Source organism: Aythya marila (genome assembly GCF_965140915.1).
Source record: "Aythya marila genome assembly, chromosome: 29".
NCBI classification, from domain to species: Eukaryota; Metazoa; Chordata; class Aves; order Anseriformes; family Anatidae; genus Aythya; species Aythya marila.
In genome coordinates, this window is record NC_139070.1 from 1,849,759 (window position 1) to 1,863,083 (window position 13,325).

General features: G+C 57.7%; 1 protein-coding gene across 1 annotated transcript; it reads right to left on the minus strand.

The window, feature by feature from the left end:
- Positions 1-448: 448 nt before the first annotated feature.
- MEX3A (mex-3 RNA binding family member A) lies at positions 449-13,039 on the minus strand (the record flags this gene model as incomplete). The annotated part of the gene is made up of 2 exons (XM_082780602.1): positions 449-1,554; positions 12,556-13,039. The coding sequence occupies 2 exons, from the start codon at positions 13,037-13,039 to the stop codon at positions 449-451; spliced, it is 1,590 nt and encodes a 529-aa protein (XP_082636728.1).
- Between the last annotated feature and the right edge of the window lie 286 nt (positions 13,040-13,325).

Genomic DNA, 13,325 nt, shown 5'->3' on the forward strand with positions numbered 1-13,325 from the left:
TGGCAGGGCCCTCCCCGCATCCCTGCTCCCTTCCCCGTCCGATCGAGATGGCCTGGCTTGGTCAATGCAGAGAAGTCCCAATCTCACCACCAAAAAAAACTGAACTAAACCGCTTTGCTTGCGAGATCCGAGTGTGCGTTCAGAGTACTTGTTTTAAAAAAGACATCGCAGGCTGGAGCATCGTTCGCCCTTCAAAATTTCTGGCTTTGCTATTCATTTTAATTTTATTATTCACTTTTTTTTTAAAAAATAACATACATTGCTTGTAAAATAATTTCTTTTTTTTTTCTTCTTCTTCTTCTTTAAATTAATTTATTCTTTCATTCGTTTGTTCTTCAGATGTCATTATTATTATTATTATTATTATTATCATCACTTTTCTTTCCTGGACCCCCCCCATGCTCCCTTCCTACCCCCCACCCCAACCCCAATGCCCTGCTCTGTCTCTTTAGGAAAATATTCTAATGGCCTGAGTGGCTGCAGCGTGGCAAACCGGGCACTCCGGATCAGTCCTCTCGCAGATCCTCACGGCACACTCCATGCAGAAGAGGTTGTGGCCGCACGGCACCAGCGCTGCCGTAACTTCGCTTTCGAAACACACCATGCACTCGCGGCTGCTGGAGACAGACGTCCGGGCAGCGGCAGTCGTCCCCAGCTTGGAAAACCCTTGGAGCGGCTCTCCTTGGGACCGCCTGGGGAGACCAGAGAGATTGGGCTCTTGGATGGAGGAGGATGGGGAGCGATGTGAATTTGGGTGGATGGCACCAGTGCTGCTGGAACGCTGCTGTTTCGAGAAGAGCACCGAGACAGGGTTGGTGTTCTCCTGCCCAGCCCACATCGGGGCGCCCGACTCCGGCACCCCGTAATACAGATCTTGCTTGTTCACGCCGTAGTTGGGGAAGAGGTAACCATAATTGAAGTCGTTTTGGTCATTCAGCCGGGGTGTCTCGTAGACGGGGTCAACGGAGCAGTCGCCAATGCAACCCAGGCTGTTCTGCCGAAAGGTGGAGAGGGGTTTGCAGCCCGGCGCCGGCGTATGGACCCGCCAGGCCTCCGAGTAGCGGTTCTCCATGCCGGAATCGGGGCTGCTGGAGAGGAAGTCATTCTCATTGTTGTACTCCAGGATCTTGCCCGTCCTCACCGCGATGTGGGTCTCGATCTCCTCCCGAGCACGCTCCACGTTGCCCGGCGCACCTGTGATTTCGAAGACGGGGTCCCGGTCCCGACTGGGCGTGATGATGTAGGTGTTGGTCTGCTGCTGGATCCGCTTAATGGTGGCGCCCTTGGGGCCCACCACCAAGCCCACCACGCGGTAGGGCACGCGCACCCGGATGGTGACTTGCCCCGGCAAGGTGGGAGCGCTGCCGAAGGTGGTGCCGGCTTTGTTGCGGGAGGCCCTGATCATGGAGAAGTGCTCGGCTGCGGAGATGATCTCCCGCCGAGCCATGGCCACATCCTCCCGCCGCCCTGTCACCATGAAGACCGGCTCCTCGCCTCTCACCGGCGTCTTGATGTAGGTGTTGGTCTTTGCCCGCAGGGCTTTGATCTTGCAGCCTTGGGGAAGAGAAGGAAAACAAGGCAGGGAGGTTAGAAAGGACTCCTCTCTCACCACCCTCCCTTCTTCTCAGGAAACCAGGACAAGCCACCTCATTTCCAGCAGGCTGTGTGCACTGTGCCACTGCCCAGGGGCAAAACACGAGGGAAAGACCTTTACTCCCTTAATGGGGACAGACAAAATGCCAAAGGTTCCCCCTCACTGATAGCATAGCAGGAGTGTCTCCCCCTCCAGGAGCCCCCTCTTCTGCCATGCCCAGGAGGGCGCTGCCATTTTGTGCGCTGCCCCTCACCATGCAATCCTCCTCGGATGCTTCCCCTCAGAAAGCAGCCATCCTTCAGAAACCACCCCTCAGAAATTTCCCACCCCCAGGAACCAGGGAGAGCTTGAGCCCTCCCCATGGGCCAGCGGGTTCTTGTGAGGAAGCCCATCCTGGCCAAGACCTGGGCCCTGCCATGTTGCCCCTCAGCGAAGATGGCCGCCCCAGTTGCCCCTTGCCACTAGTCAGCGTGTTTCTCGGTACAGCGGCAGGATTCCTCTCTGCATGGAGACTTTTGTCCTCCTGTGGGGCTTTTGGTGTGAAACTGTGGTGTGAGCCAGACTCCGTTCTTTTAGGACAAGCCTGGGGGAAGCGGCAGAGATGCAACACTTCAGGCTCCCACCTCAGACATTGTGGGACCCCCGCTGTCAGCACTGCTGGGGGCTGGCGGGATGCTACCGTTTGCTTTGGGGCTAAAAAAGCACAGAACAGGGCAGGGCTGCCCTCCTGCACCGAGGCAGAGCCCTGCCACGGTGTGTGCAGCCCTGCTCCCCACCAAGGGCTGCCTTCTGCTCTTGACCCCTGCTTTGGGGCATCGAACACCGGTGCCACACGGCTCCCCAGCACAGTGGCCCAGGCACTCGGACCCTTTCCCAAGATCACTTCCCATGCCATCCACTTGTGATGCCAACACCCAGCCCCTGGAGCCCACCAAGCCTATTCCCTCTGCTCCCGACAGCTCAGAAAATGTCTTTCTGCTTTTCCAAAAAAGGCAAGAGACTTTTCACTGTGCTTTGGCTTCCAAGTCTTTTTTTTTCAGAAGGGTTTAGAGGCAGCAATGCGACTCCAGGTTCCTCGATGACACTAGGATGCCATCGAGCCACTAAATATTTTTACAGATGTGGCACAGTTTTCTAAACTACTTCTGGAAGCCCTCCCCGCGGCTGCCCCTCTGACCCTGCTCTCCAAAAGCCTCGCTCAGTGCCTGAAGGCATTTTCAAAGCCTTGGCACCGAGTTCCCATTCAGACTGGGGCTTCCTCTGTGGGAGGAGGTTTGCTCCAAGCTTGGGTCTCTAAGAAAAACTAAAAAATGTGCTTCTCCAGGGTACTGCATTCCTCCTAGTGAAAATGGAGTTAGGGGAGCATTCTGCCCTGGCTTCCCAAGCATGCAGGTGTCTGGACACATCAGGCTCAGTGCTCACGGAGCAAAAAGATCAGGATACTGCGTAAAATCACCTGTCCCTGCAACCTCCTCTCCCCAAAATGAGCCCACCTCTTCTCTCCTGCGACTGTTTGACACCACCCTAGCTTTCCACAGCACACTATGCCGACATCACACTTCTAACACAAAATGACCCGCCAACGATGCTTCTGTGACCAGGAAATTAAGATTCCGCAGCTGGTAGGCTGGAACATTATTATTTATACACACCCTAATAAATAACAACATCTCTCCCAGCTGGGAGCTGGGGGCTGCCACTCGCTTAGCGCTGCCACTTATCTGCAGCTCGTCTCACGAGACGCGGACTTGTGACATTGGGGTACCTGCAGGAACGTAACGATCCCACCACCCCCTAGCATTAGGGAGAATTGAACCCTGCACCTTCAGCGATAAAAGCAGAACCTGGTGCCGCTGCAGATGGCAGGAATGTTGCTCCAAGCTCGCAGCGGTGGCACGCGCCACGCGCGGCTCAACCGATAGCTCCAGCTGCACGAAGCAGAGGCAGCCAGCCCGACGGGTCGCACTCCCTCTCGCAACACCACGCGGGCACTGGAGTGCAGCCTCATCCACCAACGAAACCTCCCGGCACAGCTTTGAACCCCCCTTCCCCTCATTTGTCAGAGGGTTTTACCATGGGTGTAGAAACGCAGGGCGTGTGCAGGCAAATCCTGACTTTGCTGCAGACTCCCACTGCAACTTTTAACTCCTCAGAGTTACTTTGGCTCGCCGAGCCTCGGTTCCCGGTTTGTAAAATGGTGAGAATTGCTGTCTCTTGCTCTGCGTTACCACAAAACTTCCTGTAACAATTAGTGTGGTGATGCTGCTGCATTAAACACATCTCTAAGCCACTGATTTCATGCTCCCGGGGAATGGAAACGCAAGATCTGACACAGAAAGAGCCAGGCAAATCCTGAAAGTCCAAAGCAAATCCAGCCCCTACCAGTCCTGTGTAGCCAACACGTTGCTCCCCACGGAGCTTGCACCCTGAAGTATATCTGCAATGCTTTGCTTAGCAAAGTTTTTAAACAGTTGATGTGGACCAATGGCTGCCTACAGCGATGTATTATTAGTACTTGGGAAACTCGGTCAAAGAACAGGACAACTGTAGAATAAAACCAGAATAAAAACATGCACACAAAGTAAGAGAATAAAGGCTCCCCCAGGGAGCCTACGGAGGGCAGGATAAAATTGTATGGGGTTACCTGCATCCTCCACAACCCCGAGGCAGGCTGGGCTGCTCCTGGCCTGTCCTGGGCAGACGTACGCCTGCTCCACATCTGTGACTCTGGCTCCGAAGATGGAGATTCCATCTTAGGAAGATTAACCGAGATGCCACCATTTCCCCAGGGATATCACCGAAGCGTCACACGGCAAGAAACGGGGGTGTTTGCAACAAGCATCCACGCTGGAGATGAGTCCCGTGCACTGCTGGGGACTGAGGCAGGGTTTGCTGAATTCCCCCACGCCCCACGTCCTGCCTCCTAGCACCGCGAGGCTGGCTCTCGCTTGAACAGGGTCCGTAGGTAGGGATTCATCAGGGCTGGGTGCGGGGTCGGCGTTTTTTAAGGCACGGGACAATGCCCGTGTGTGAGGGGAGAGGGATCCGAGCCCTGCATCACAGGGAACAATCGAGGAGGTGACACGGAGGGTCAGGCAAGCAGAGCAGTGACAAAGGACAGGGGCTCCACGCTGGGGCCAGATGGAAGGGAACAGTGGCAAGGAATACACATGAATGAGGGCAAGCGTCAGCGAGTTACATGAGCTGGAGAGGGTGGGAGGGAGCCAGGGATGGAGGAAAGGTGATGGAAATGGAGGGGAGAGACAAGCTGTGATCCCGCAGGGCGAGGAGGAGAATGAGGGGTGTGGAGGCCAAGGGAAGACACCCCAAAGAGGCAAACGGGAGACGGGCGAGGAGAGAGAACGGCAAGGGAAGGGGAGGGAAGATGGAGAAACGGACAAAAGGACGCATGGTGCAGTCGATGGTGTGAGAAGCAGGGGGAGGAGGGAGGGAGGGTCTCTGTGCAGGCCTGCAGACAGGAAAGCCAGCTTTGCGGAGGCAGACAGATGGGGGATCCTGCGCTTAAAAACTGGAGAAAATAACCCCACAGGAAATGAGACCAACTCCATCCAGACCAGCAGGTTCAGTGGCCCAGATCTCCTGCAGCTCTAAATCGGTGCAGACAACGGGCCAAGCCGTAAGCAGCGCAAATCCAGATAACTCCACCAACTTCCAGGAGGGCTGCACTGATTTACATCGGCTAAAACCAGGCTGCGCTGCAACCTGATGTAGCCGCAGCTCCTTGCCTACCCCAGCCCCAACCTCGACCTTGCCGCACACCGCAAAATAGGGGCCGAGCTCTCCGACACCGCTCTGCTTCTGACGGAGCGTGCCAAGATCAGAATATGGCCCTTCATGTCCTGGCCAGATTAGTAGCACAGTCTAGAGTGCTTTTTCTTTTTCTTTTTTTTTTTTTTAAATGAAATTTGCCCTGTGTGTTTTTTTTAATGAGAGGCTTTCTTTGTGCGTAACCGAAATTTGGAAACAACGTGCAACAAACTGCTTTGCTTGGTAGATTGTTAAAAAAGGGGAGAGAACTGCTTAGTAGTAGGTGGTGTTAAAAATGTAAAACTAAGAGGAGAAAAGGACCTGTAGGAACTATAATAATGTGTAACTTTGCTGTAGCATTCTACTCTTTAAGGCAGTGTGCAGACATCAGCTAATTGATCCCTGGCAGACTCCTGCCAGTTAGATTTTTATATTAGAGAATTAAGCTCTTTCTTGTTGTGTTTCCACTACCTAGCTTCTATTATTCTGATTTCTTTTCTTTGCCAGTAACACAGATCCCGAAGCATTTTGCGAAGGAGGCTCGTACGATCATTTCCTCCCCCCACCCCTTTTTTTATTTCCTCCCCCCACCCCTTTTTCCTTTTTAACTTCGGTTAACTGATTGCCAATTGACTCCAAGTAAATGTGTTTGCAAATTACCCTAGTAAGCCACAAACCTTAACTTGCAAGAGCGAACCCTTGAGGGCTGCCGAGCCTCCGGCACCCAGACCAGTCACCTAACTGGAAGGAGCCCACAGAGCACGAGCTCTGGCTACAAATAAATAAATAAATCTGGCCTAGACGTTGCCAAACTGGAGACGGGGGCAAGTCAGGGGGTGATTCAGATGCAGAGCCAAATTCTCCCCTGCATTAGGGGTAAGCAAACCCATCAAAACTAACAGGGAAGGCTCAAGGAGCTCGAGCCACCTTGCCAAGGTGACGAGGGTGTAGGATACGTCCAACCTGACTGCCGTCTACTTTGCACGGGCTCATCCCAAACCTTTCCTCACTCGGAGCGGCCCGAAACCAACGCGGTTCTGTGGGACCTCGTGGTTTACACCGAGGCTCCCGTGCGCTGCTCTGGCGGTGGCAAAAGGCCTTAAAACAGCTCCAAACCTTGCACGTGCCCCCTGCACGGGGCAAATGCCAGCAGGAGGATGGCGTGACAAAAAACCCAGGCGTGGCCACCATCGGGAATTTTATCCCAGTGTAAATTCAGGGTTAAACCCACAGACACCCTTCCCATTGCCGCTGCTGGAAGGCCGGATCCTGAAGGGGTGCACGGTGCCACTGGTGCAGCCTGGAAGGATCTGACCTGGCATCAGCTGGCACACCTCCTGCAGCCCCTGCACGGGCTTCACCTACAGCAGACAGCCCCGAGGTCATCCTCGCAGCTCTTAAACACACCACAGAAATCACTCCGGGTCCCTGAATTTCGTGGTTTTGTCAGACACGAGACCAGCTCTCCAGACAAAAGATTTTTAGTCCTCTTCTCATTTACACCGAGGTTCCTTCACGCTGCTCGGGCGTAAGTTACACCTGTAAATACCCCACTTCGGACATTTTGACATTGCCGGTGTGGTATTAAAGAGCCTAAGGGCAAATTAGGACTTTGTCTTTTTTTCCTGTTATCATCATCATCAAATTAAAGGACCATAAAATCAGCAACCATCCAATATCTCTGGTAAGGTGGGGCATTCCTTTCCCATTTAAGATGAAAGCCACGTTAAAAGACAAGCACACAAAGAACATCACAAATACACCCTCCTGAATATCTGTGGGGTAAGATTTTGCTGCATTGGAAATCTGATGAAAGTGGTGTCAAAAAACACCGGCGCGCACAAAAGGACCACAAACAAACAACTAAATCCCTTCGCATCGAGGTTTTATTGCACTGATGATGCAAGTTGTGTTTACAAGGTGGGGAGGGGGGGGAAAAAAGAGAAAGAGAGAAACCAATACGGCAGGAAAATAAGCAACCGCCTCATTTTGGTGCGGCGATTTTACATCGCGATGAAAGTTGTGTTAAAAAGAAAAAAAAAAAAAAAAAAAAAAGCAAAACGTGAAACACACCATGGAAAAAACAACGCGACCCCGCAGCGGCAGACCCCACCAGCCCGCCCGCCGCAGACAATCACCGCCTTGTTGTGTGGTGGTGGTGAGGGGGGGGGAAAACGGTGCCGAAGCCCCCCCAGGTCTCGGCATTGCCGCGCCGCACCGGGGTGGGTGTGTCCGCGGCCCCCGCACGCCACGATCCCGATCCCGATCCCGATCCCACCGCGGCACGCGTGGCGCCGGACGGCTCCTGGGGGGGCACGGCGGGTCGGGGGCTGCCAGACAAAGGCAGGGCAAGGGGGGGCAGCATGGTGGGGGCAGTATGGGGGGGTGGGCAGCGTGCTCCCACTGCCCTACATTCGGGGCCGGTTGCGCCGCGGCCGGGCTCGCGCGGGCATCCAGCAGCCGGATCTCGGGCGCGGAGCGCGCACGTCTCCCTGGAAAATTCCCTTTGTCTCTCTCCCAGACCCATTTTCTCCTCCCACCTCCAGTTCAAACCGCGCCAAGTCGATCCCGCTCTGCACTTTTTTCCGCCACCCCCCCCCCCCGTGGTGTAAATTCGGACGGATTCTCGTTAACACTCGGCAAAATGGGGCTGCCACCGCCTGCAGTCCCCCGCTCTCCCGGCGAGGCCCGGCTCCGGTTGCTGGAACGGGGTTAACGGGAGGGCTGCCGGGGGCCCCCCCGGGCCGGGTGGATGGCGTTGGCTCCCAGCTTTACGCAGCCACCAGCCGCCAGGATCTGACCCCCTCGCTGCCTCTCGGATGCTGTACATCCACCTCCACATGGTGGGTGGGGGAGCTGCAGTCATCAGACTTCCTCAATGGGAAAGGCTTCCTTGGACTATTTTTAAATGCTGGAAGCGTTGGAGCATGTTTGGAGCTACACAAAGAGCCCAATCACCTGGGGTTAGTGGGGCCTCTTGTTATTTGACTTCACCTTGCCAAGAAAGAGCAATTTATGCTAAGCTCCTCTCTCGCGTAATCTCATTCCTGTTGACAGCGGGGCCAGTTAGAGCAGGCTGGGAGATGCTTCACCGAAGGGTGGCTCTGGGGGCAGGTGACAATGGGTGCTGCCACCAACGCCAGCAGCACTGCTCCCCGAGGGAACGTATCCGCCAGGAGCGGGCGGCTTTGCCCCGCCGTGCTCCGACCAGCGGAAAGCCAAACCGACCCAGCACCTCCTCCCCACGCCTGCACACCCCAAGTGCACAAAGAAATGGGACAAAACCTCAAACGCGCTTCCCTCCGAGTCCTGCAGCCTCCTCCTCCCTGGCTCTGTTGACAGCCGTCCAGTTTGCCAGAGGGAGCAGATTTAACCCTGGCAGCAAAGCAAGAGCTGTGCCTTCGCTCGTCCACACCTCCGCTGATTTCTAGGAAGAACCTGGATGTCTTGGGGGCTGGGGATTTCTGCCTCTTTTGAAGTTCTCCGTCTAAACGGCCAAAGCATGACACCTTCGCACATCCTCCGCCCTTCCCAGCATCGCTCCCCTCTCCGCTACAACCACACCCTCGGGTTGCAAAGGACGAGGTTCTTGCAACCCCCCTGCCCCATCACCTCCGAGGCACGGTGGTGCTTTGTCCTTACACCCTGGCAAATCGACCTGCACAGCTCCGATGACAGGCAGGGTCCCGGGGAGGGGGCTGTAGGGAAGATGCCCACAGCAGGAGGTGGCAAGTGGAACGTGGGTGCCACCAAGCACCCCGGAGCACCCTGCAGACCCCGACGGCTCCAGAACCTACATCACACCTGAGCGATGTGTCCCCGCTCCTCGCCCTAGTGGATAAAATGGGGGCACACCTGGAGGCCACGGCTCCGCCACCAGCCAGGGAAGGGGACCTACTGCCAACCACGGGCAGGGCAGCGTGGTCCCAGACTAGTCAAGGGACCTTTTTTTATCCCTGTCCCCTCATCTTTCCCTTTCTGGTGTCCTCCCCTTTGCTCCTGCCCCCTGGCACCGGCCTCCCCGGGAGGAGCGGCTCCCGGTGGGCCAATTTGCCCAAAGTGCCAATTTTGGGGCTCCACGCTGTCCCGATGAGAGCCCCCACGCTTCCCGGCAGGCTCTCGTGCCACCGAGGAAGTGCTGCTTGAATTTGGTGCCAAACCCAGCGCTGCCACGGACCCAGATGAGGTCTCCAGCCAGTGATCAGCTCCACCAGGGCACAGCGGCTGCTCTCAGGCCGAGCTCCTGCAGCATCCCCCAGCCCAAGCAGGGTCCTCCCCGAACCAAAACCTCTTTGCCAGTCACACTCGCGTCCATCCCAACTAAAACACCCAGGGCTGAGCCCCGTTTACACCCAGGTGCCTGCACACAGCTCCAGCAACGCACAGGGCGGTCTTGGAGCAGGTGGAAATCCCAAGGCCAGAGGCACACCAAGGGCCCCCGTGCCCAGGTCCAGGCTGCTCGCGTGCGCTCGTGCCAGCAAGTTAGACTTTCAGAGGTGGAAAACATTTTACGATAACACGAATGGCGCGGCTCGTCAGATCAAAAAAGACCAAGTTAAAGAAAACGCTCAACCCCTGTTACCCATCAAAGCCCCGATACGATTTTTATTTTAATAACACTTTTTTTTTTTTGTTACCCTCCTCTTTTCCGAGACGTTCCTCGCCCCATTCACCAGTACCCTCACACCACTCGCTTCCCTCGAGAGCCAGCTCCCCTCTCCCCCATCTGCAGCATCCCCGGGGGGTGCTGAGCCCCAGCGTGGCTCAGGATTTGGCCCCCAGGGATGGCGCCAGGTCCCTGCAGCGTCCGCACCCAGCTACGTCGGCGAGGCGGCCGGCACAGCCCAGCCTCCCGACAAAACCAGACCCGGGAGACACGGCTGAAGGCCTCCGAAAATAACCAGCGGGGTCCAGGATGGCTGCTGGAGCGCAGAGCTGCGGCTGCCCGGGCTCTGCCGAAGCACCCTTGGGTCCCAGCACGCACAGGATCCGGCCCCGTCGAGCCCTGTCGGGGGGCGCAGCCTGACCCAGCCAGGGCTCCGGCCGCTAACGCTTCCCAGATGTGGGAAAACCCTCACGCACACGAAAAATGGTGGAAGAAACCCAGGTTTTCCATGTCCGCGCACACCACTGCCCGCCGAGCAAACCCCCCCAAAAAAATGAAATACCCTAACACCTGAAGTCAGGGCAGCAGTGAGGCCAGGGGGGGGCACAGCGGGGGCACCTCCTGCATCACCCAGCGTCCCCCCCCATCCCACGCCGCCCGTCTGTCTCCCAACTTTAGGGAACAAAGGGGGCCTGATTCTCCACGGCCGTGCCCCCGCCGCGCAGGGCTGCTGCCAAACCCCTTGCCCGGGGGGGGGGCGGCCGTGCCCTCGCCCCTACCCCAGCCTTTGGCACGAGGTGGGGGGGGGACGGAAACCAAAGCAGGACACCTCGCCACCAACTCAGGGGGCTCGGGGAGAGGACGGTGGCCCCCACACCCCCGGCTTCGTCCCCGGGCGAGCCGAGCCACCGGAGGCCCCATTGTTCCCGGCTCGCGTTCCAGCCCAGCGACGCGCGGCCATCAGCCCGTTCGCGCCCCTCGGGTCCCCGGCTGGCGGCATCGGCCTCACCCATACGGGTCCCCCCCCAGCTCCCCTCTCTCTGCCACCCCAACAGCAGCAGGGCTCCAAAAAAACAAAACAACAAAAAAAAAACCCTCCCAGCTCAAGCAATTTCAATTCCCAACCCAAGAGGAAGCATCTGGATGTGGAGCCGCAGTCTCTGCCCGTCACACTTCCAGAGCGTCAAGTTACTTGCTTAGAGAGAGAAAAAAAAAATCCCACTTAGCCACACTATTATTATTTTCCCCCCCCCCCCCCCTTCCTTCTGCAAGCGACACAAACTTCTCTCGCCAGCCCCGCAGTGGCTCCGCGCCGACCCCCCTGCGCCCCCCACTCGCGGAGCCGGAGCGGTGGGCGAGGGGTGACTTAAGAGTGGGTGTGGTGTGGTGTGTGTATATATATATATATATATAAATATATATATATATATTTAATTTTTAAAGCCCTCCTCCATTCCACCTCGCTCCGAACAGAGCCGCGAGGAGAACAAAAGCATCACTGTCACCGAGCGGGGCCGGGCGCTCGGCGGCTGATGCCAAGGGGGGACCGGGGACACCCCACTCGGGACGGGGTGCCGCGTCCCATTGCGGGGTCCCCGCTTGTCCCCCGGGGCCAGGACGAGTTCAACTTTCCTAAATCCTCTCCTGGGGGCCTCGTTAGGCCCGGGGGCTGCCGCCCGGCCCGGCAAAACCCTCCCCAACCACACCCCCTCGCTTCCACGCCGAGCCCAACAAAGGGGATTTTTTTCTCCCCGCTCCAGCCACGACCCCCTGCCTCCCCCCCGGCTGCTTTTAGCCCCGCTTTTTCCTTTTGGGGTTCGGGGGCGCAGCGACACGGACACGCGTGGGCATCCCCATCACCCCTCCACCGACTTGGGGGGGGGGGGGGCTCAGCCCCGGCTCCCCGCCGTGCCCGGGTGCTCCCGGGTCGCCCCTTCCCCTTTGTCCCCCCCCCCCCCTTTGGGGCTGGCCCGGCTCGGCTCGGACAATGGCAGGGGGAAAAGCTTTGTGGGGAGGGGGGGGGGAAGTTCGCGGTCCCCCCCCCCCTCTTTTTAAGCGGGGCGGTCCCGGTGCTAAAAAGGGGGTGTGGGGGGGGTGTTGCACGGTGCCTCCCGACAAAAGGGGAGTCCTGGCTAAAAAGGGGGGTCTTGGCCGAAAAGGGGGGTGCTGGCTAAAAAAGGGGGGTGCTGGTTAAAAAAGGGGGGGTCCTGGCCAGAAACGGGGGTGCTGGTCCTAAAGGGGGGTCCTGGCCATAAAGTGGGGTGTTGGTTATAAAGGGGGGTCCTGGCTAGAAAAGGGGGGCTTGGCCAAAAAGTGGGGGGGTCCTGGCCGAAAAGTCGGGGAGTCCCGGCCGTAAAGGGGGGTGGGCCTTGGCCAAAAGGGGGGTCCTGGTTATAAAGGGGTGGGGGTCCTGGTTATAAAGGGGGGAGTCCTGGCCATAAAGGGGGGATCCTAGCCATAAAGGGGGGATCCTAGCCATAAAGCGGGGGATCCTAGCCATCAAGGGGGGTTGTCCTGGCCATAAAGGGGGGATCCTGGCCATCCAGGGGGGGGGTCCTGTCCCGGCTCCCCCCCCGGCTCCTCTCACCTTGCCTCCCCACGATCTCAGCCACGTGTTCGGAGCTGGGCACCGGCACGCACTCGGTGGTGTTGGAGCTGCTTTTGAGCCTCAGCTCGGCCTCCTTGTAGAGGGCGCACAACTTGGGCTCCGCCGCCCCGGCGCTGGGAACCGGGGGACCCTTCGGGGCCGGGGGCGGCGGCGGAGGCGGCGGCGGCGGCGGCTGCTGCGGCGGCGGCGGCGGTGGCGGCGGCGGGGGCTGCTGCTGCTGCTGCTGCTGCTGCTGCTGCGGGTTATTGTTGTTGTTGTTGCTGTCCTCCACCAGCACCACGGCGGCCGAGGAGGAGGAGGAGGAAGGCTCGCCTAGCCCCAGCAGGCAGAGCTGGTCCAAAGCGAGCTGCAGCGCCCGGTCATCCTCCAGCAGCGCTCTGTCTTTGCCGCTCCCACCGAAACAGCCTAAATCGCCGAAACCCCCGTTCCTTTCCATTATCCCTGGTACTACCAGGCTAGGCATGGCTAACAAAGACTTGAGAGGGGGGTTGGGTGGTGGTGGTTGGTTGGGGAGGGTGGGGGGGGGTGTGAGAGAGAGAGAGAGAGGGAGAGGGAGAGGGAGAGAGAGAGAGAGAGAGGAGGGGAGTGGGGGGGGGGGGACACACAAAGAGCTCGGGAGGGGAAAAAAAAAAAAAAAAAAAGAAAAAAAAAAAAAAAGGCAGAGAGAGAGAAAAGGACCCTCCGCCCACCTCCCCTCCGCCTGGCCAAGCCCCTTTTCTCTCTGTAACCCGAGCCCAGGCACTTCCAAG